The 21472-nt window shown below is 35.9% G+C and overlaps 1 protein-coding gene and 3 long non-coding RNA genes across 4 annotated transcripts; all 4 read right to left on the bottom strand.

Moving 5' to 3' along the window:
* Positions 1 to 763: 763 nt before the first annotated feature.
* LOC115996660 (methionine--tRNA ligase, cytoplasmic-like) lies at positions 764 to 18639 on the bottom strand. Its single transcript, XM_031236011.1, has 18 exons — positions 18451 to 18639; positions 16422 to 16478; positions 16129 to 16273; positions 15447 to 15600; positions 15134 to 15289; positions 14230 to 14460; positions 13840 to 13983; positions 11661 to 11751; positions 11406 to 11512; positions 8182 to 8296; positions 6008 to 6126; positions 4065 to 4130; positions 3702 to 3830; positions 3466 to 3606; positions 3235 to 3355; positions 2581 to 2825; positions 2404 to 2505; positions 764 to 1249 (listed from the first exon to the last, which is right to left on the bottom strand). Exons 1-18 carry the CDS (start codon positions 18515 to 18517, stop codon positions 1019 to 1021), a joined length of 2421 nt encoding a protein of 806 aa, XP_031091871.1. The 5' UTR covers positions 18518 to 18639; the 3' UTR covers positions 764 to 1018.
* On the bottom strand, positions 4146 to 4810 carry LOC115996664. Its single transcript, XR_004093660.1, has 3 exons — positions 4788 to 4810; positions 4247 to 4365; positions 4146 to 4172 (listed from the first exon to the last, which is right to left on the bottom strand). It is a non-coding gene; the product is annotated as an uncharacterized LOC115996664 (long non-coding RNA).
* LOC115996662 lies at positions 17023 to 17462 on the bottom strand. The gene is made up of 2 exons (XR_004093658.1): positions 17312 to 17462; positions 17023 to 17154 (listed from the first exon to the last, which is right to left on the bottom strand). It is a non-coding gene; the product is annotated as an uncharacterized LOC115996662 (long non-coding RNA).
* LOC115996663 lies at positions 18035 to 18348 on the bottom strand. The gene is made up of 2 exons (XR_004093659.1): positions 18287 to 18348; positions 18035 to 18138 (listed from the first exon to the last, which is right to left on the bottom strand). It is a non-coding gene; the product is annotated as an uncharacterized LOC115996663 (long non-coding RNA).
* Positions 18640 to 21472: the final 2833 nt, after the last annotated feature.

The raw sequence follows: 21472 nt of genomic DNA, 5'->3' as shown, positions 1-21472 counted from the left end.
AAACACAAGAAAGGAAAATGATTTCTGGAAAATGACTCATTTTCCAGAAATCATTTTCCTGCTTTCCAAACACACCCTAAGTGGAAGAATGAAGATTAGATTAAAATTTTAAAAAAAATTAATAAACAAATTCTCCAATTTGCATTTTTTTCACTTCTGCAATTCTCTTTTTTTTTTTTTTTTTCCAAAAAACCCTCCATTTTTCTAATTTTGTAAACAACCCCATCTCTCAATTTGACAGGTGATTTCCAGCTCCTCTTAGGGCGTATGTCTTCGGCATGCGCAAATTATATGGTGGACCATGGTCTACAATGCATTGTGGACCATGATCATAGCTGATACTACAGTTATGTTGAACGAATACTGCAGTGGTGTTGAAAAGATACATTGTGTTGAAAAGAAACTGCAGGTGCACGGAACAGAGGTCATTCATCCGTTCAACACAACTACAGTATCTTTTCAACACAACTATAGTATCTTTTCAACACAACTGCAGTATCCGTTCACACAACTGCAGTTTCAGATGGATGACACGGCCTCTGTTCTGCGCAACTGCAATTTCCTTTCAACACAACTGCAGTATCAATCATGACCTATGGTCCACAATGGTCCATAGTATAACGACTGTTCAGCATGTCTAGTAGATTGATCATCGAGGGCTGGGACCTATTACCCACCACGTTACCAAGCCAACTAAAAACAGATCCTAATATGGTTCCAAATTTCCAATTATCATAAGCGAACTAGCCGGACAAGGCACAAATGCAAAATACAATTTTTTTTGTAATATCCATCAGTGCTAAAAACTAAGAATGATAAATTCCTATAACCAAGCATTCTGAAAGTACATCTTTGTAACATCCGTATAGACTGCAAACATAAGGTTAGAACAGCAGCAATCGGCAATCGCCATTAAACAATCATTAATGATATTTTGAAAAACATCTAAAGCAGAACAGGACATACGCAAAAGTGTAGAATTTTCTTTTCACTGAGTGAATCAAATGCAAGTCTACGTCTATCTTATAGATCCTTCAGAGATGGATGAAACCTTGCACACCCCAGCTGATGTGGTGAATGGAATATCCTTGTAGCAGGCTACTAATTCCTTGTTAGTGTGAAAATCCACTTGTAGGGTTTCCCAAACCTTCTTCTTGGGGTTCAACACATCGTCAGGCTTGCCTTCAAATCCCAAAAATGTTACACGCTCACCAACAGCAGCATCTTGAGGTGGCTCCACCAATTCAACCTAGCATCAATAAAAAATTAAAAAAAAAAAAAACACAGATGAAAAAAACTCTGGTTTTCATGAACCAGACTCCTTGTTATTTTTTGCACAACATTCAGCATAATTTGAAATTTTTGTTACCTAACTCCAACAATTTGAGACAAATAAACATGTGTTGTATCAGTATGGAAGAGAGCAAAAACAGAGTAACTTCCCTAAACTCATTTGTTTGAGGAACTGTTATTTTGAACAACATCCAGTGTAATCAATATCTGTTCTCCCATTGTTTATGGGTTGTAAATATTGTACTTTGCCCACATCAATTTTCTTTACCTTTTGTTACCATTTAAAATTAAAGATAAAAACAAACACCAAACACCACAAAGCATGCCCTGAAAAGAAACCTTGCTAAAAGGCCAGTCACACCCAAGCTTATCAAGGCAGACTTTCTAGGCGAGATGCCGTCGACCGCCTAGTCGACTAGGCGATGAGTAATATATATAGGCAGTCATATTTACTCTACTCTAGGAAGTTGTAGCCTTGAGAAGAGTGGGCTTTGCTCGGAACAGGAGGACGACGCCGGAGCTCGAACCGCTCCGCCATCAGAGCCACCATGCTCCTCCACGCGCCGCAGCATGAGGCAGATTCCGGAGACTTCTCCGGCTGAAAATTACACCGGTCGACTCGCCTTAGTGTGTAGGTTCTACCCATGTATGTTTTGTGGAGTTTTGGAGTTGTATTCTGCACTTAGGCGAGGCGAGCACATTAGGCGTTCGGTCTCGACCGACCGGACGCCTAGGCGTCGCCTTGATAACACTGGTCACACCTATCAATCTCCTGCGATTCAAAAGCACACTTGAACGCAAAAAGACAATCCTCCCTCACCCGACACATACATATGCATGTGTACAAAATTTCCAGTTGTAAGTTTAAACTGCAATCAAAATACTATTCGTTATGGAAGAATGCATGACAAACACCTAATCTGAGGAAACACCACCATCCAAAGAAAAAAATACATGGCTGCAGGAACAATGAGCATAACCTATTATAATTTGCTTCTCCAGTTGGTTTTCCCACCAACTATGCAGTTTAAAATGTAGAGTTCATACAACACACATCAACCTACTGCAGAAAAGATAAGACTTTAACCCCAAAAGTAGATTACCACATACCTTAGTATGATCGTTGTTAGAAGCAGCAAGAACCATTGCTTGAGATTTAATACCCCTCATGGTTGCTGGCTTCAGGTTGCAAAGAACACAGACCTTACGATTCTGGCACAAAGTAATAACCACTGTGAGTGAAACACGGTTGAAATATCAAAAACAAGGAAAAAGTAAGGGGCAAACCTGCATCTCTTCAAGTGGAATATATTTGACTAGGCCACTAACAACAGTCCTAGGTTGTGTTTCACCAACATCAATCTCTTCTACATACAGAGAATCAGCATCAGGATGCTTTTGGGCTTTCTTGATAAGACCAACACGGATATCAAGTCTGCTAATGGATACTTCAGCTTCAGCAGAGACAGATGCTCCAGCCTTCGACTTGGCTTCAGCTGATTTTGTTGATCGTTCCTTCTTTGTTTTTTCATCTGACAGCAATAACAGCAGCAGAAAAATAAGCTACCAATACGGTCCTCAAAGAATACACATCCACAGGAAACTCAACCACATCAACTGCAAATACCCAACTATAGAGGATCTTAAAAGTGGGATGCATCAAGCAAGTTGTTTAAACAAATAGAAGCATTAAAGAGTGCCAATTTAATCTGTCCCTGAAGTGTTCAAACTTCTAAAAGATAATTAAAATCCAAGTCGGGAGATTGGGATGAGAAGGCATGGTTCTAATGCAATATAAGGAAACTGCTAGACAGTTATTGTAACCAAGGGTTAACTTCACCCTATAAAACATTGAAAAAGAGAGGGCATAGGTTCATACATACAAAATGAGAGAGTGAGAGACTCAATAAAAGAATATCAAAAGAGAATAAATAAGATTACTTGAAATTTTTGCTTTACTCAATTGTTCAGTAATCTTCTTTGCTTCAGCTTCTACCCTCAAAGTCCTGTCAGCTTGACTTCCAGCAAACTTCTCCCGGTACAGTTCAACTTCTTCATCTTTCTGCATATTAAACAATAATATCGATTCATGAGCAACCTATCAGAATCTAGACCCTACAAGAGACATAGCAAGCAACATTGGTAAAAGAAGAAATGTCAAAGTTCACATACCAATTCCTTGAATAATGGCGCAGGTGTTCCAATTTTGTGACCAGCAGGTAAAATATCCCAGGGCTTTTTAGCCCTTTCAATGTCACCATTTTCATCAGAAAGTGAAAGCCGTGATTCAGGCAAGTTTAACTGCTTGAATACCTACGAGGCAGAGACCAAAAAAGATGCAAAACATCTCAGTTACAAGAACCCACAAATGCTTGTCTTCCAAAATGAAAATGGAGAACATTGATTACCTCACGTGAAAAAGAAGGCATAAAAGGCTCTAAGAGGCAAGCGAGTAGATAAACTAGACCAGCAGCAGTTCTCATAACTACCGAACATGAAGGTCTATCTTCCTTGTAAAGCTTCCAAAATTGGCTCTCCTGGAAAAAATACAAAAGGTGAGAATCCTTTGAGATTAACATAGCTATATTGCTTTTAAAAAATCTTCTAGAAAAACAAAATGTAACGCTCCAAAATCCCAAGAAAAACCTAGAAAAACAAAATGTAACGCTCCAAAATCCCAAGAAAAACTTTATTAATTAATCACTTAAAAACTAGAGGAAATTAAAGACAAGCAAATTACTTGCAGCAAAAGATGGCAGACTGAAACTTACTTGCAGATAAGCATTTCCTTCACCAGAAAGAGACATGGCAATCTTCAAGCCTTGCTTCAATTTTACCTATAATTAAAATATAATCTTCAAGCCTTGCTTCAATTTTACCTATAATTAAAATATATTATGCCATTACTCAGATGAGCAACAATAGAAATGAACTCCAATGCAGAATCAATCACCTTTTCCATGGCTTCAATATATTGATCCAAATAGTTTCCGACCTTCTCTGCTAAAGCCTTAGTTGAGGAATGAGATTCAATACCATGAGCATCAGGAATTACAGAACCATATCCAGAAGCTGTTCAGGAGTATTGTCAGTGAAAGAATGACAAATTTGAAAAAACTCTGAAAAAAGTGAATCTAGTCCTGCATGTCGCATGATATATTGATATCTGCATTTGATAAGATGTAGCCATCTAAAATCAAACATTATCATGTTTCCTTTGATGGGAACTTAAAAAGTAAACAGAATACTACTTCCCCTCAGATCTAGAACTATCCTATGCAACAAACAAACCCAGTGGAAAATACGTATTCAAGGGAAATTTATGCTTGGAAAAGAAGCTCAGATAACAGAAAATGATTTAAAAAATACAATAAAGGAGAAACAGAGAAGAATACACAACGTAAACTGTAGAAAACTTCCAAAGCTTTGTACAAACATAAAATACTTCCATTGGAAGCTAATCAAACCAAAAGATAAATGGTTTGATGACCTACCAGGATCTTTTGCAATGAAACTCAAGACACGATTAATAAAGTTCCCAAGATTGCTTAGTAATTCACTATTTAACTTCGCCTGCAAATCTGTCCATGTAAATAATGTGTCCGATACCTAAAAAACATAAATTTGTTAGTAGCAAGTAGAAGTTAAAGAGTGTTAAGTGGGCATTTGTGACACATTCTGTATTCATGTAAATATACATTAGGAGCTAGCCTATACATGTATGTATAGTGTATTACAACCAATAAGTCAATGAAGTATCTCTTTTCCCTATCCATGCATATATACTTTCATGTATCTATAGCGTATTACAACCAATAAGTCAATGAAGTATCTCTTTTCCCTATCCATGCATATATACTTACATGGTACCAGACAAGGTCATTTTGGTCTTTTGACCTCAAAAAAAAAAACAAAAAATAACAAAAAAAGCCCCAAATTCTTGTTCAGCAACAGCCTCTGCATTGCATCTTTGACTAGGAGGTTCAAAAAACCCTAACCTTTCTTTCTGAGATCACTGATGTTCACTCATTGCTTAATGAAATTTTCTCAACAACCTCATATATCTGGATGTACCTCGTTTGTACATGATTCTAGAGTATGTTTGAGCAAAGCTTGATACTGAAGCTCTTAAATGTGTCTTTATGGATTAGTCCAAAACCCAAAAGGGAATACATGATTTTCTCTTGATCTTAACCAATGTATTGTGTCTGCTAATGTTACATTCTTTGAATCATAACCTTATTATGATTCAAAAGATGTTCATGACTTTGAACACTAAATGGCCTTTCAACGGATACTTCCCAAATGAATTCTCACTAGGTTCCTGTGCCCTCTTCTCATCCTCTAGTTCATCATGTATTTGACGGTACATCCCTTGCTAAAAGATTCTGCCTCTACATAGCTCGCCTCTTAGTACTTCAACTGATTTTGATCTTCCTTAATCCTTATTAGCTCCCGTAAAGGTACTCATAGTTACATTTGTCATCATATTTCTGCCTTTGTCCAATATAAGAATATACCTACTTCCATTGATGCTTTTACTTGTGCTATTGACTCTTACCCTGTTCCTAAGAACATTGTTGAAGCCCTTATTCATCCCAGCTGGAGGAANCAATCTTCAAGCCTTGCTTCAATTTTACCTATAATTAAAATATATTATGCCATTACTCAGATGAGCAACAATAGAAATGAACTCCAATGCAGAATCAATCACCTTTTCCATGGCTTCAATATATTGATCCAAATAGTTTCCGACCTTCTCTGCTAAAGCCTTAGTTGAGGAATGAGATTCAATACCATGAGCATCAGGAATTACAGAACCATATCCAGAAGCTGTTCAGGAGTATTGTCAGTGAAAGAATGACAAATTTGAAAAAACTCTGAAAAAAGTGAATCTAGTCCTGCATGTCGCATGATATATTGATATCTGCATTTGATAAGATGTAGCCATCTAAAATCAAACATTATCATGTTTCCTTTGATGGGAACTTAAAAAGTAAACAGAATACTACTTCCCCTCAGATCTAGAACTATCCTATGCAACAAACAAACCCAGTGGAAAATACGTATTCAAGGGAAATTTATGCTTGGAAAAGAAGCTCAGATAACAGAAAATGATTTAAAAAATACAATAAAGGAGAAACAGAGAAGAATACACAACGTAAACTGTAGAAAACTTCCAAAGCTTTGTACAAACATAAAATACTTCCATTGGAAGCTAATCAAACCAAAAGATAAATGGTTTGATGACCTACCAGGATCTTTTGCAATGAAACTCAAGACACGATTAATAAAGTTCCCAAGATTGCTTAGTAATTCACTATTTAACTTCGCCTGCAAATCTGTCCATGTAAATAATGTGTCCGATACCTAAAAAACATAAATTTGTTAGTAGCAAGTAGAAGTTAAAGAGTGTTAAGTGGGCATTTGTGACACATTCTGTATTCATGTAAATATACATTAGGAGCTAGCCTATACATGTATGTATAGTGTATTACAACCAATAAGTCAATGAAGTATCTCTTTTCCCTATCCATGCATATATACTTTCATGTATCTATAGCGTATTACAACCAATAAGTCAATGAAGTATCTCTTTTCCCTATCCATGCATATATACTTACATGGTACCAGACAAGGTCATTTTGGTCTTTTGACCTCAAAAAAAAAAACAAAAAATAACAAAAAAAGCCCCAAATTCTTGTTCAGCAACAGCCTCTGCATTGCATCTTTGACTAGGAGGTTCAAAAAACCCTAACCTTTCTTTCTGAGATCACTGATGTTCACTCATTGCTTAATGAAATTTTCTCAACAACCTCATATATCTGGATGTACCTCGTTTGTACATGATTCTAGAGTATGTTTGAGCAAAGCTTGATACTGAAGCTCTTAAATGTGTCTTTATGGATTAGTCCAAAACCCAAAAGGGAATACATGATTTTCTCTTGATCTTAACCAATGTATTGTGTCTGCTAATGTTACATTCTTTGAATCATAACCTTATTATGATTCAAAAGATGTTCATGACTTTGAACACTAAATGGCCTTTCAACGGATACTTCCCAAATGAATTCTCACTAGGTTCCTGTGCCCTCTTCTCATCCTCTAGTTCATCATGTATTTGACGGTACATCCCTTGCTAAAAGATTCTGCCTCTACATAGCTCGCCTCTTAGTACTTCAACTGATTTTGATCTTCCTTAATCCTTATTAGCTCCCGTAAAGGTACTCATAGTTACATTTGTCATCATATTTCTGCCTTTGTCCAATATAAGAATATACCTACTTCCATTGATGCTTTTACTTGTGCTATTGACTCTTACCCTGTTCCTAAGAACATTGTTGAAGCCCTTATTCATCCCAGCTGGAGGAAAGCTATGGAAGAAGTTCAACCATTGGATACTACTCTTGAACATGGGATCTGGTTGCATTTCCCCCAGGCAAGCATGCTATTGGATGTCAATAGGTGATTTACCCCCAAAATTGAATTATGATGGTCTAAGCAAAAGACTCAGCAGGTGGCAAAGGGCTATGCTTACGTATATGGTGTAGCTTACAAATGATGCATCTTCAAATATATTTTCATATCAAAGTTGATCAAACCAACCAAGGCACACTTCTACACCAATGAAGCATATACTAAATTACTCTCAAATATAGGGTATTGGGATTTGAGCTAGTAGTTTTGCTTATGGAAAACAGATTAATGTAAAACTCTCAAAAGATGATTGTCTATCACGCAAGCACCCAAATTGATACAGAAAGACAGTGGAAAAGTTCAATTACCTTGCCATTACAAGACAGTATATTGAATTTGCAACGNGTACAAACATAAAATACTTCCATTGGAAGCTAATCAAACCAAAAGATAAATGGTTTGATGACCTACCAGGATCTTTTGCAATGAAACTCAAGACACGATTAATAAAGTTCCCAAGATTGCTTAGTAATTCACTATTTAACTTCGCCTGCAAATCTGTCCATGTAAATAATGTGTCCGATACCTAAAAAACATAAATTTGTTAGTAGCAAGTAGAAGTTAAAGAGTGTTAAGTGGGCATTTGTGACACATTCTGTATTCATGTAAATATACATTAGGAGCTAGCCTATACATGTATGTATAGTGTATTACAACCAATAAGTCAATGAAGTATCTCTTTTCCCTATCCATGCATATATACTTTCATGTATCTATAGCGTATTACAACCAATAAGTCAATGAAGTATCTCTTTTCCCTATCCATGCATATATACTTACATGGTACCAGACAAGGTCATTTTGGTCTTTTGACCTCAAAAAAAAAAACAAAAAATAACAAAAAAAGCCCCAAATTCTTGTTCAGCAACAGCCTCTGCATTGCATCTTTGACTAGGAGGTTCAAAAAACCCTAACCTTTCTTTCTGAGATCACTGATGTTCACTCATTGCTTAATGAAATTTTCTCAACAACCTCATATATCTGGATGTACCTCGTTTGTACATGATTCTAGAGTATGTTTGAGCAAAGCTTGATACTGAAGCTCTTAAATGTGTCTTTATGGATTAGTCCAAAACCCAAAAGGGAATACATGATTTTCTCTTGATCTTAACCAATGTATTGTGTCTGCTAATGTTACATTCTTTGAATCATAACCTTATTATGATTCAAAAGATGTTCATGACTTTGAACACTAAATGGCCTTTCAACGGATACTTCCCAAATGAATTCTCACTAGGTCCTGTGCCCTCTTCTCATCCTCTAGTTCATCATGTATTTGACGGTACATCCTTGCTAAAAGATTCTGCCTCTACATATCGCCTCTTAGTACTTACTGATCTTGATCTTCCTTAATCCTTATTAGCTCCGTAAAGGTACTCATAGTTACATTTGTCATCATATTTCTGCCTTTGTCCAATATAAGAATCTACCTACTTCCATTGATGCTTTTACTTGTGCTATTGACTCTTACCTGTTCCTAAGAACATTGTTGAAGCCCTTATTCATCCCAGCTGGAGGAAAGCTATGGAAGAAGTTCAACCATTGGATACTACTCTTGAACATGGGATCTGGTTGCATTTCCCCCAGGCAAGCATGCTATTGGATGTCAATAGGTGATTTACCCCCAAAATTGAATTATGATGGTCTAAGCAAAAGACTCAGCAGGTGGCAAAGGGCTATGCTTACGTATATGGTGTAGCTTACAAATGATGCATCTTCAAATATATTTTCATATCAAAGTTGATCAAACCAACCAAGGCACACTTCTACACCAATGAAGCATATACTAAATTACTCTCAAATATAGGGTATTGGGATTTGAGCTAGTAGTTTTGCTTATGGAAAACAGATTAATGTAAAACTCTCAAAAGATGATTGTCTATCACGCAAGCACCCAAATTGATACAGAAAGACAGTGGAAAAGTTCAATTACCTTGCCATTACAAGACAGTATATTGAATTTGCAACGAGTATGGTTAGTTATTTCATGGAGAAACCCTGAGTCCTCATTCACAAGCAGTACTTTGGAGTCTAAGGTATTTGAAGAAAGCACCCAATTCGAGGATATGGTACCATTATAAAGGGCATAAGCAAGTAGAAGGTTATATTGATGCTGACTTTGTTGGGTCATCAAATGATAAGCAATCCACCATAGGCTACACTCTATTTGTTGGTGATGATTTCATTTCTTCGAAGAGTAATGAGCAGATGATAGTGTCCAATCGAGTTTGGAATCAGGATACAGAGTGATGTCTCAAGTCACGAGTCAATTGATGTGGATTAAGGGTGTGTTTGGAAACCCGTAAAATGACTTCTGGAAAATGAGTCATTTTCCAGAAAATATTTTCCTTTCCGGTGTTTGGCTGCACAGCGAAATTTTTTTTTTTTTTTTTTTGTGTTTGGTTCATTTTCCGGAAAATGAGCAAGAAAATGAGCGGAATTGTATACTTCATTTTTCAACTCAAATGGGTTTATTTTGATAATCAATTTTTCATTCACTTATTATCCATTTTGAGCGTATAATAAATTTTGTAAGTTAGGACCACCAAAAAATAAAAGATGACTCACGAAATAGCAAGCCTAACGAGCCTAGCTTGCTAAGGCCCCTCGCGAGCTGCGAGTCGGCCCTATATAAAATTATTAAAAAAATAAATAAATAAATAAATAAAAAACAATGTGTACACGTCCACCCGTGTGGGCGGGCTAGGATTGCATGAATCCTAGCCCGCAGGCTTAACGGGCCGACCCGTAAAAGTCCACCAAAAATTAAGTCCGATGTGGGGCGGTCGGCCTGCTTTGACAGTACTAATGTTCATATTTGTAGACTTTACTTATTTAATTTTTTTTTGAACTTTGAATTAAAAAAAAAAAAAAAAAAAAAAACGTGGCCGGCCCGCCAACCAGCATGGGGCAGGCTAGGGTCCCATGGAGTAGTGTTGTAAAAAGTAAAACTAAAACCACATTATTTTGACAAATTTTGCATGTTCATATCCCTTGGAAAATGACTTCCCCCCAAAAAAAGGGGAAGTCATTTTCCCCCAAAACATACCTATTTAACTTTGACTAATGCATCATTTTCCATTGACTTCATTTTCCCCTCTCTTGCCAAACACTAGAAACTCGGAAAACATTTTCCAAAAGTCATTTTCTGGGTTTCCAAACACACCCTAAGCAGATTTGGAGGTAGAAATGGTCATTGGTCAAGCCTATGAATCTATACCCCAATAACAAGTAGACATACATGCCACTTCAAATCCAAAGCTTCACAAATGCACTTGACACATAGAAGTTGATTGCCATTTTGTTTGAGAAAAGTTGGCACAAGACTAATCACTCCATCACATGTGAGAGCTTTAGATCAAGCTACTAATATTCTTACCAAGGCTTTTCATGGTCCTAGGATGACTGGATGAGTGAACTTTGTTACAACTTGAGGAGTGTTATGTAGGTGGGTTTCTATACATGTTGTGTTCATGAAAGAGCTTGCCAATAAATGTACATAGTGTATTAAACCAATAAGTAATACAATATCTCTTTCACTATTTATCTATCCATTCACACAGAGACACATACCAAGATAAAGGAAGACATTAATCTAATAACAGGAAACATAGTGAAAAGAAACAAGAACTCACCTCTGGCCTATTTGCCAGCAAGTAGTATCTCCATACTTCTACAGGAATAGTTGTATCTTTCACATCATTTCCAAAGACTCCTATACCTTTACTTTTTGAAAACTTCCCTGAATAGGATAGCACATGGAAAGGGGTGGTAGAAGCCAAATCAGAGGAGATACTCAACAGTGAACAAAACATAATGGGATCTCTGCAAAATACATTTTTAACTAATAAAAAAACATCAACCATCTGGCAAAGAGATTTCTTGCTAACCTGCTTCATAGTTTAAGTATTCAGTAACACTGATAGTTTTCATAAAAGTCCAGTTTTCACCCGTTCCAAAAAGTGTAGATGGGAAAATTACCTGAAAAATACTTAGAGTCAATACAAAGGTACATATCAAACTAAGAACTTTAATTTAATCCAACCTTACAGATAGAATGCTTTAATAAATTATTATCCTTGTTATAATCTAAGATTGGGCCAAGGTCACTCAATTGGGCTATAATGCACATGGGCCAAACCACACTAAAAGACTTTCAATGTGGGACTCTTAACACTCCCCTCAAGTGGACAACCAGGCCATTTTGAATCTAACCGGTTGACCACTTGAAATTGGATTGGAAACGAAAGAGCTCTAGACGCCACCACGCTTCAGATCAGACCCTCCAAGTGAACACAAAGTGGACCAAACCAAGCATACCATGTAATAATCCAAGATTGGGCCAAGGTCACTCAATTGGGCTTATACAGTAATTCAAAATAGAAAGGTTGGTCTACAACAGCAAGCTAATAACTACTAGCTTGATAAATTATTGTCTACAAATAACTATCCTCCTTACTATTTTGAGATGCCCAACAAAAACAATCATGAATCATCTACCACAAATTTAATAATATTTATTAGACTTACTATCAAAATATTCTTTTGAGTTGAAATAGAAAAAGAATAACAGCGGATATAATACATTTATGATGGGGCAAAATTGGAATTATACCTACTTAATTTTCTAGATCACATTAAATATGTTCTCCTAAGTCCTAAATAAATGTGTTTTTTGCTAGAGGACAGTTATTTGTAAACAGGTGAAGTATTTTCATAAAACATCTAGGTGGTGTTTGGTTGGTGACTTCTGTACCCTACTATCGGATTTGATACCATTCCCATGTTTGTTTGTCTCCTTTTGCTGAACAGGTGAAGTTTTTTCATAAAACATGTAGGTGGCATTTGGTTGGTGACTTTTGTACCCTACTATCGGATTTGATACCATTACTATGTTTGCCTACTTTGTGTTATCCTACAATTGGATTCAAATCCTTTAATAATTATAAAATCCATTACCATTTCCATCCCCTACTTTTGAACAATGTAATCAAAAAAAGAGGAAGAAAAAAAGATAATAAAAAAAGCCATTGTCCAGGCATTCAATATGAAACTTTAATGTGTATACACATATATGTATGTGTATATTATGTATTATATGTTTTTATATATTTATTAATTTTAATTAATTAATTAATTAATTATTTATTTATTTATTTTGATTCCAATTCTCATTTACTACCTAAGAAAGAGGATTCTTTCACTTAAACCCATTACATTTACCAAGTATTTGGTTCTAATTAGGGTGGGCATTTAGGGTTTCTGTTCGATTTTTTTCGATTTCAATTTTAATAATATATATATATATATATATATATATATATATATATATATATATATATTAAACCATTCGGTTTAACATTAGAGTTCGGTTCAGTTTCAGTTCGGTTTTAAAAAACCTAAACATTGCTTGGCATCAAAACAAAGGCAAGAAGTAAACTCCAATTAAGATTAAAGCCCCACCATTTATACATTTCAGCTTTACTGTTTGATAACCCCTCTTCTAAAAGAGTTTAACAAAGAAATTTAAGTCAAGGTTAACATAGGAACATAACATTTTCATTTAATTACTCACTACTCTATAATAGGCAACTTGCAAGTCAAACCACTGAACATTATCAGATCTGCTTCAGACACCAAAGCCATTTTAAGGAGCCAAACAATTTTTTCTCCATAACTCACTCCAAGACTAAGAGAAGATGATATAGCACTGGATATAGAGTAGAAAAATCATTTTAAAATCCTGTGCAAGGAAAAGAAAGTTTATGCCTCAAATACATTCAGAGGTTCTTACCACCAAAAGGTAATCAAACAATTCATTCAAATCCTACACCTGCACCACTACATTGGGCAGTAAACAAATAACACATCTTATTACCACTAAAGGTGCATAAAAAACTTCCAAATTGTCCTTGTAACAAAAAAGTAACAAATAAAAAAGAGACACACTTATAAAACCATGCAGCCACCACACTACACTACATTAGGCACAAAACAAATCATAAATAGAATACAAAACTAAAATAAAACTATTTCAAAAAAAAAAAAAAGAACATTATTATTACTCACAGTATGAAAAGGCACATTGTCCTTGCCCATAAATTGATACAGCTCCACATTTTCAGGATTCTTCCACCATTTCTCCCATTCAGCTGTGTAGCATGAAGTGATGGATACATAACCAATAGGTGCATCAAACCATACATAGAAAACCTAATCACAATAATTTCAAAAACAATATCATAAGCAAGCACAGAATCCACAATCTAACGGATTGATAAAGTATTGTGATAATAGTTAGTGCCTCCTTAACCTTAAAAACACACACCATTGTGCAATATAGTGGCATCATAAACATATACAAAGTACTAAATGGCAGTGAAGTTATACCCACCTACTCAAAAAATAAAAAATAAAAAAAAGTCAAATTTATAAATGGCTAACTTATCGCCAACTAACCTTTTCCTTGTATTTCTCATGTGGAACTGGAACCCCCCATTTCAAATCTCTAGTGATACACCTTGACTTCAGCCCTTCTCTTAGCCATGCATGTGTTGTGTGAATAGCATTCTGACTCCATCCTCCAGCCACTGACATACTGTTTACGTAGCTCTCTAATTTATCCTTCAGCAAAGGGAGCTCAAGGAACAAGTGGTCTGTATCTTTAATGCATGGGGTGTTACGGCAGACCTGATGAAAAGAAATTAAAGAAATAGTTAATGAACAATATTCATTTCATTGTTGTAGTGAATGTTCAACATACAAAAGAGAAAATGAAAATGCATACTCTTACAAACCAAACTAATGCCTTGTTCCCACAAAAAGGAGTCAGTAACATAGATTCTGCAACGATATCCCTTGAAGCTAACATTTCGAATATTTGTTTATAAAGTTAGTCTCATTTAATTGTTTCACTTAACTTCAACATAGGTCCTTCCCTCTTCCCCGAAAACCCAATACCATCCCCTAAACAGTGCACAGTCTTCTCTTTGCATGTCAAAACCACCTGAAATTTATTTCCAGCATTTTATCTACAATAAAACCTACGCATTTTTGTTCCCTAGTAACTTCATTTCTAATCTTATCGTTTCTTGTTGGTCCTAAGTTCCAGCATAACATTCTCATTTATAAACTGACCATTTTTGTGTATGCTGATGTTATTCTACACAATACAAAATAGCAAACCTTACAGCAGTGCAATAATAGTTATTTTTAAGTTCAAGAAGAATCTTCACGTCCTCATATTTTCAAATTTGCAACTAGGTCACTGTCAATAAACAAGTCTCATTGAGGCAAAACCGCAAAAAGAGAACAAGTAAATATAGAAATGCATCAAGTAAAAAGAAACCAAGCAAAAGTGAACCTTGCATCTTGGCTCCTTTAGTTCTGTAGGATTTAAAAGCTTCCCGCACTTTTCACATTGATCTCCTCGTGCAGAATCATAGTTACAACCTGGTGTTGGACAGGTACCCTCTACAAGGCGGTCAGCTAAAAACTTTTTGCATGTATCACAGTAAGGCTGCATTTAAAGAAGATGATTTGTTGAAACTTTTTGGGATAAGATGAAGTGGTGGGGAATTCATCATTTCATCCAAAATAGGTCTAGTGAATAAGAAGAAATAAATATAGTTATTTTCTGAAGCCAAAGAACTAATTAGCAATAGAAAACTCCATACCTGCTGCATTGTATTCTCAGTAAGCCAGTTGTTCTCCAATAGTTTCTTGAAAATGGATTGGCAAACCTCAGTTTGTTGAGGAGTGGATGTCCGTCCAAACTTATCAAAACTTATGTCAAACCATTGATAGACTTGTTTATGGATTTCATGATATCTGAATACACAGGAATAAGGTTTATATTCAGAATTAATCCAAATATGAAACATGCAATCAATACAATATATAAACAGGTAAACCATGTGGAGAGATCCACTTACCATGTTATAACAATACTATTAACATAATGATTTCACAGGCATAGTAAACTCATAGTATCTACAAAAAGTTTGCAGTTGCTCCCTATTCTTTATGAATTTGCACTTTATTATGAAAATTCTTGTTTTCTTAGTTTATCTACCTAAACAAAATACTATATTCTTCTTCTACCTATAAATATTTATTTAAACCATAGTTTTAGGAAGTTACAAAGAGTTCTCGAGACAATTAAATAGAGTAACTTTTTTAAGACAATTAGCTTCAGTTCACTTTTTCCCAGTCCCACAGTCTATTACAATTAATTTTTCAAGTACTAAAATTCATAAACCCAACTAATTAGAGCGGTAAACAATATATTGGGATGTGCAAATACTCGTATTGGCACATATTTGTGGAGCATTAAAACTAAAATTATAGCAGCCTTACTTGTCACAAATTTGTTGAGGAGTAGAATTCTCCTCCAAGGCTTTCGTCTCAGTGGCTGTCCCGTACTCATCCGTTCCGCATATGTATATGGCATTGTAGCCTCTGAGCCTACAATACCGAGCAAACACATCGGCACTCAACACACCTACAAATCATCATAAACACCCAAAAAATTAGTACAACTCCTTTAGCAAAAGCTAATAAATGTTTCGAATCAACTAAAAAACAAATGAATCGAAGTAAAATACACGCATATAAGCATAGACAGGGTGAGAAGAGATGGAATATCTTACAGCCGATGATATTGCCGAGGTGAGGGACGTTGTTGACGTAAGGCAGCGCACNAGATTCTGCAACGATATCCCTTGAAGCTAACATTTCGAATATTTGTTTATAAAGTTAGTCTCATTTAATTGTTTCACTTAACTTCAACATAGGTCCTTCCCTCTTCCCCGAAAACCCAATACCATCCCCTAAACAGTGCACAGTCTTCTCTTTGCATGTCAAAACCACCTGAAATTTATTTCCAGCATTTTATCTACAATAAAACCTACGCATTTTTGTTCCCTAGTAACTTCATTTCTAATCTTATCGTTTCTTGTTGGTCCTAAGTTCCAGCATAACATTCTCATTTATAAACTGACCATTTTTGTGTATGCTGATGTTATTCTACACAATACAAAATAGCAAACCTTACAGCAGTGCAATAATAGTTATTTTTAAGTTCAAGAAGAATCTTCACGTCCTCATATTTTCAAATTTGCAACTAGGTCACTGTCAATAAACAAGTCTCATTGAGGCAAAACCGCAAAAAGAGAACAAGTAAATATAGAAATGCATCAAGTAAAAAGAAACCAAGCAAAAGTGAACCTTGCATCTTGGCTCCTTTAGTTCTGTAGGATTTAAAAGCTTCCCGCACTTTTCACATTGATCTCCTCGTGCAGAATCATAGTTACAACCTGGTGTTGGACAGGTACCCTCTACAAGGCGGTCAGCTAAAAACTTTTTGCATGTATCACAGTAAGGCTGCATTTAAAGAAGATGATTTGTTGAAACTTTTTGGGATAAGATGAAGTGGTGGGGAATTCATCATTTCATCCAAAATAGGTCTAGTGAATAAGAAGAAATAAATATAGTTATTTTCTGAAGCCAAAGAACTAATTAGCAATAGAAAACTCCATACCTGCTGCATTGTATTCTCAGTAAGCCAGTTGTTCTCCAATAGTTTCTTGAAAATGGATTGGCAAACCTCAGTTTGTTGAGGAGTGGATGTCCGTCCAAACTTATCAAAACTTATGTCAAACCATTGATAGACTTGTTTATGGATTTCATGATATCTGAATACACAGGAATAAGGTTTATATTCAGAATTAATCCAAATATGAAACATGCAATCAATACAATATATAAACAGGTAAACCATGTGGAGAGATCCACTTACCATGTTATAACAATACTATTAACATAATGATTTCACAGGCATAGTAAACTCATAGTATCTACAAAAAGTTTGCAGTTGCTCCCTATTCTTTATGAATTTGCACTTTATTATGAAAATTCTTGTTTTCTTAGTTTATCTACCTAAACAAAATACTATATTCTTCTTCTACCTATAAATATTTATTTAAACCATAGTTTTAGGAAGTTACAAAGAGTTCTCGAGACAATTAAATAGAGTAACTTTTTTAAGACAATTAGCTTCAGTTCACTTTTTCCCAGTCCCACAGTCTATTACAATTAATTTTTCAAGTACTAAAATTCATAAACCCAACTAATTAGAGCGGTAAACAATATATTGGGATGTGCAAATACTCGTATTGGCACATATTTGTGGAGCATTAAAACTAAAATTATAGCAGCCTTACTTGTCACAAATTTGTTGAGGAGTAGAATTCTCCTCCAAGGCTTTCGTCTCAGTGGCTGTCCCGTACTCATCCGTTCCGCATATGTATATGGCATTGTAGCCTCTGAGCCTACAATACCGAGCAAACACATCGGCACTCAACACACCTACAAATCATCATAAACACCCAAAAAATTAGTACAACTCCTTTAGCAAAAGCTAATAAATGTTTCGAATCAACTAAAAAACAAATGAATCGAAGTAAAATACACGCATATAAGCATAGACAGGGTGAGAAGAGATGGAATATCTTACAGCCGATGATATTGCCGAGGTGAGGGACGTTGTTGACGTAAGGCAGCGCACTAGTGATTAGGNNNNCACGCATATAAGCATAGACAGGGTGAGAAGAGATGGAATATCTTACAGCCGATGATATGCCGAGGGTGAGGGACGTTGTTGACGTAAAGGCAGCGCACTAGTGATTAGGATATTTCTTTTGCCTGGGATTGGCACTTTTGGAGCTTTCTCGCTAACCTCACCCATCTGAAAGAGCTTATTAGCAGTTCGGGGAGTTTTACAGCGGTGGCGCAAACGTATGACGGAGGAGAAAACTGAGAATCAGACTGGTAGCGGTGGCTGGCCTGGCGGCGGAGGAGAAGGAAAGTATAGAAATTAGAAGGGTTGATATTCCTGCGCCTGAGATAGAAATGAGTTGAGGACTTGACTCTTGAGGTAACTAATCAGAGATTATTATGCCTCCCAGCCCAGGTAAGACTCGGGTCAATACGCCAAGCCCGAATAAAACTTACTTCCTAATTTGGTAATTCCTGCCGCTAAAAACTACGGTAACCGAAGGTGAGTTCGATCTTTGACGAATTTGGGTATGAATTTTACTAGTGAGGTTATTTTGCGGTGTGATTAGGAGAGAGAAAATGAGAGGGAAGAAAAAATAAATAAAATAAATTTGAAAATTAATAACAAAGTAAAACTTTTTCAGTAATAGACATATTTCATTGTTTGGTAAATATTTGTATTCCCCAGGAACAATGTTCCACATGGTAAGTGGAAAATAGGTATTACAATGTTCCTGGGGATGACCCATTCCTTTTAGAGGAAAATAGGTATTACGGGTATCCTTACTATTAACATATTAATGAGCTCTCAGGAATAGGTTTTTTATTCTATTTTCTTTTTTACCATTTTTTAAACCTAAACTTTTTACACTTATCTTTCTTTCTGTCATCGCATCGCATCTCACTTCCATCATTGCATCATATTGAAATTCTTCATCAAGGTATTCTTCTAAACTTATTTTTTTACAAATTAATTGGTCATGCAATAACTTTTCGAATATCGCAACCATGAATTAACTTTTCGGGTGCTTCAGGCATAAACTAACATCTCGGATGCTTTAAGCATGAGCTAACTTCTCAGATGCTTCATGCTTCATACATGATTTAACTTTTTCGACCATGAATATATTTTCATGCATTGTTCAAAACATTATCATGACACTAATTATTTCTTCATCAATACCTCATCATTTCATTATTATCAATTATCGCAGTACTTGCTTCAGGCAAATTAGCTAGAATCATCAAGGTGATATGCATTCTTCGACAACCAAATGCTTTGGTGTGCGGCACGTAGGGATCAATGCCCATCACACCCACATTGATAGCAAACCTGCTTTTGGATAGAATTTTGCCTCGATGAGTTTGGTCGTCCATGAATATCTTGATCACTTTGTTTCTTATTCTAAGCTTGAAACTCATACCACACCGGTTATAACCTCAACCTTAACCCCTTATAAAGTTGCTCGACTGAGCAACATTATGTGCTTCAGGCACCAGTGCAAAACCAACCAGACATGCATTTTGATTCTTCATCAAAAACTAGTTATGTTTCTTAGCCACAATGAGTGCTAAAATTAGCTTATAATGCTTCTCATAATATGTTGTCTTGTACTGTTGCTAGAGTACAAGGTTACTCACATGAAAAGTAAACATAGTATTTTCAAATAAGTATTTCTTTGAAACTTCTTGTTTGCAGAGTTTTAATTGCGAGACTATTTTATGCAGAGTTGAATTATAGTCAGTTACTGACTTATCATCTTAAAACTTTGAGATTAAACTAGTCATATTGTGTTCGAGGGAGGACAATTGATGACTATTGGTTGAAATGGTTCTTTAGGGATTTCCATAATGTAATGGAGACTTTTCAATCAAATACTCAATTTTAAGGTTGCAGTTCAAGTGGTGACGTACGAAAATGAGAGCTTGTGCCTTCTGGGCATCAGTGCTCTATGACTTAGCAACAAAAACTTGGCTCAATTCTTTAGATGCCAAATATTATCTAGAGCCCAAGTTAAATAATTGCTTCCTTCTTAAGCGAGCTCATTCATGGAACAATGTTCCTGGAATGACCCGTTCTTGGAATGACCCATTCCTTAGAGAAAAATAAGTATTACGGGTATCTGTTGGTCCCGATAGGGTAGGGAAAAGTCTAGAGGGGGGGGGGGTGAATAGACTTTTCTAACTTTTCAAAAAAAAAATATTATAACACTTCAACAGAAATAATCCAAGTGAATAAATTCAACTTGAATTGCGTAGCGGATAAATAAACGGTAAAGTGATATAATCAAAGTTACGCAAAAAATGAAGAGCTTCACAACATGCAACACGTTAGAAACGTCAGGAATAACTCAAATAATGACTATATAAAGTTTGGCTCACATGCGGACGTGGGAACTATCAAACCCAGATCAAACAGTATATGCAATGAATAGTTGGGTTCGTAGCATAACAACAAATATAACTTTCATAGGATGAGGTTGAGTATGCAAATATGTCATGCATGCAAAAAGATAATGATGTCACGTGAACCTAGGATATCTAGGATAGTAAATGTGACAAAGTGTAGTGTAGTGCATGCAATGCTCAGATGGATAAATATGCAAGCAGATATATGAGCAGATAAAGTAAATGACACAGGGATTTATAGTGGTTCAGAGGTGATGTAATCCTCCTACTCCACTTTCTCCTTCCTCCAGGAGAGATTCCACTATTTTCAATCACCCGGATACAATAGTGAATCTTGTGCTCTTCTAGCACTCCTCTACTCCGAATGCACTTTCGCTACAACAACACTCAAACCCGAACGTCTTGCACCCAGCTACGTTCACGAGCGTCTTGCACCCAGCTACGCCCTTCAACCAAGTGTTTTGCACCCAGCTACACTTAGTTTCCCCCGAGTGTTTTGCACAAAGCTACACTCCTACAATTTCTTTTCAAGAAATAAAATATTTCTTTTCTAAGACTTGATTTCTCTCGTGTTTAGCTCACTGCTTAGCACTTTTAAATCTGATATGACTTGTAGTGTATTCAGTGCTAATATTTTTTTGTGTCGTGCTCTTTTTCACGTATCTGCTTTCTATTCAGTTCCCTCGTCTGCGTTCCTGTGTTGCATCTTTTTATCAAGTCTTCTTGGGTTTATATA

The sequence above is a fragment of the Ipomoea triloba genome, chromosome 11 (assembly GCF_003576645.1).
Source record: "Ipomoea triloba cultivar NCNSP0323 chromosome 11, ASM357664v1".
Classification (NCBI taxonomy): domain Eukaryota; kingdom Viridiplantae; phylum Streptophyta; class Magnoliopsida; order Solanales; family Convolvulaceae; genus Ipomoea; species Ipomoea triloba.
Note: the sequence above shows the minus strand (reverse complement) of the source record. Positions and strands in the feature narration are given on the sequence as shown.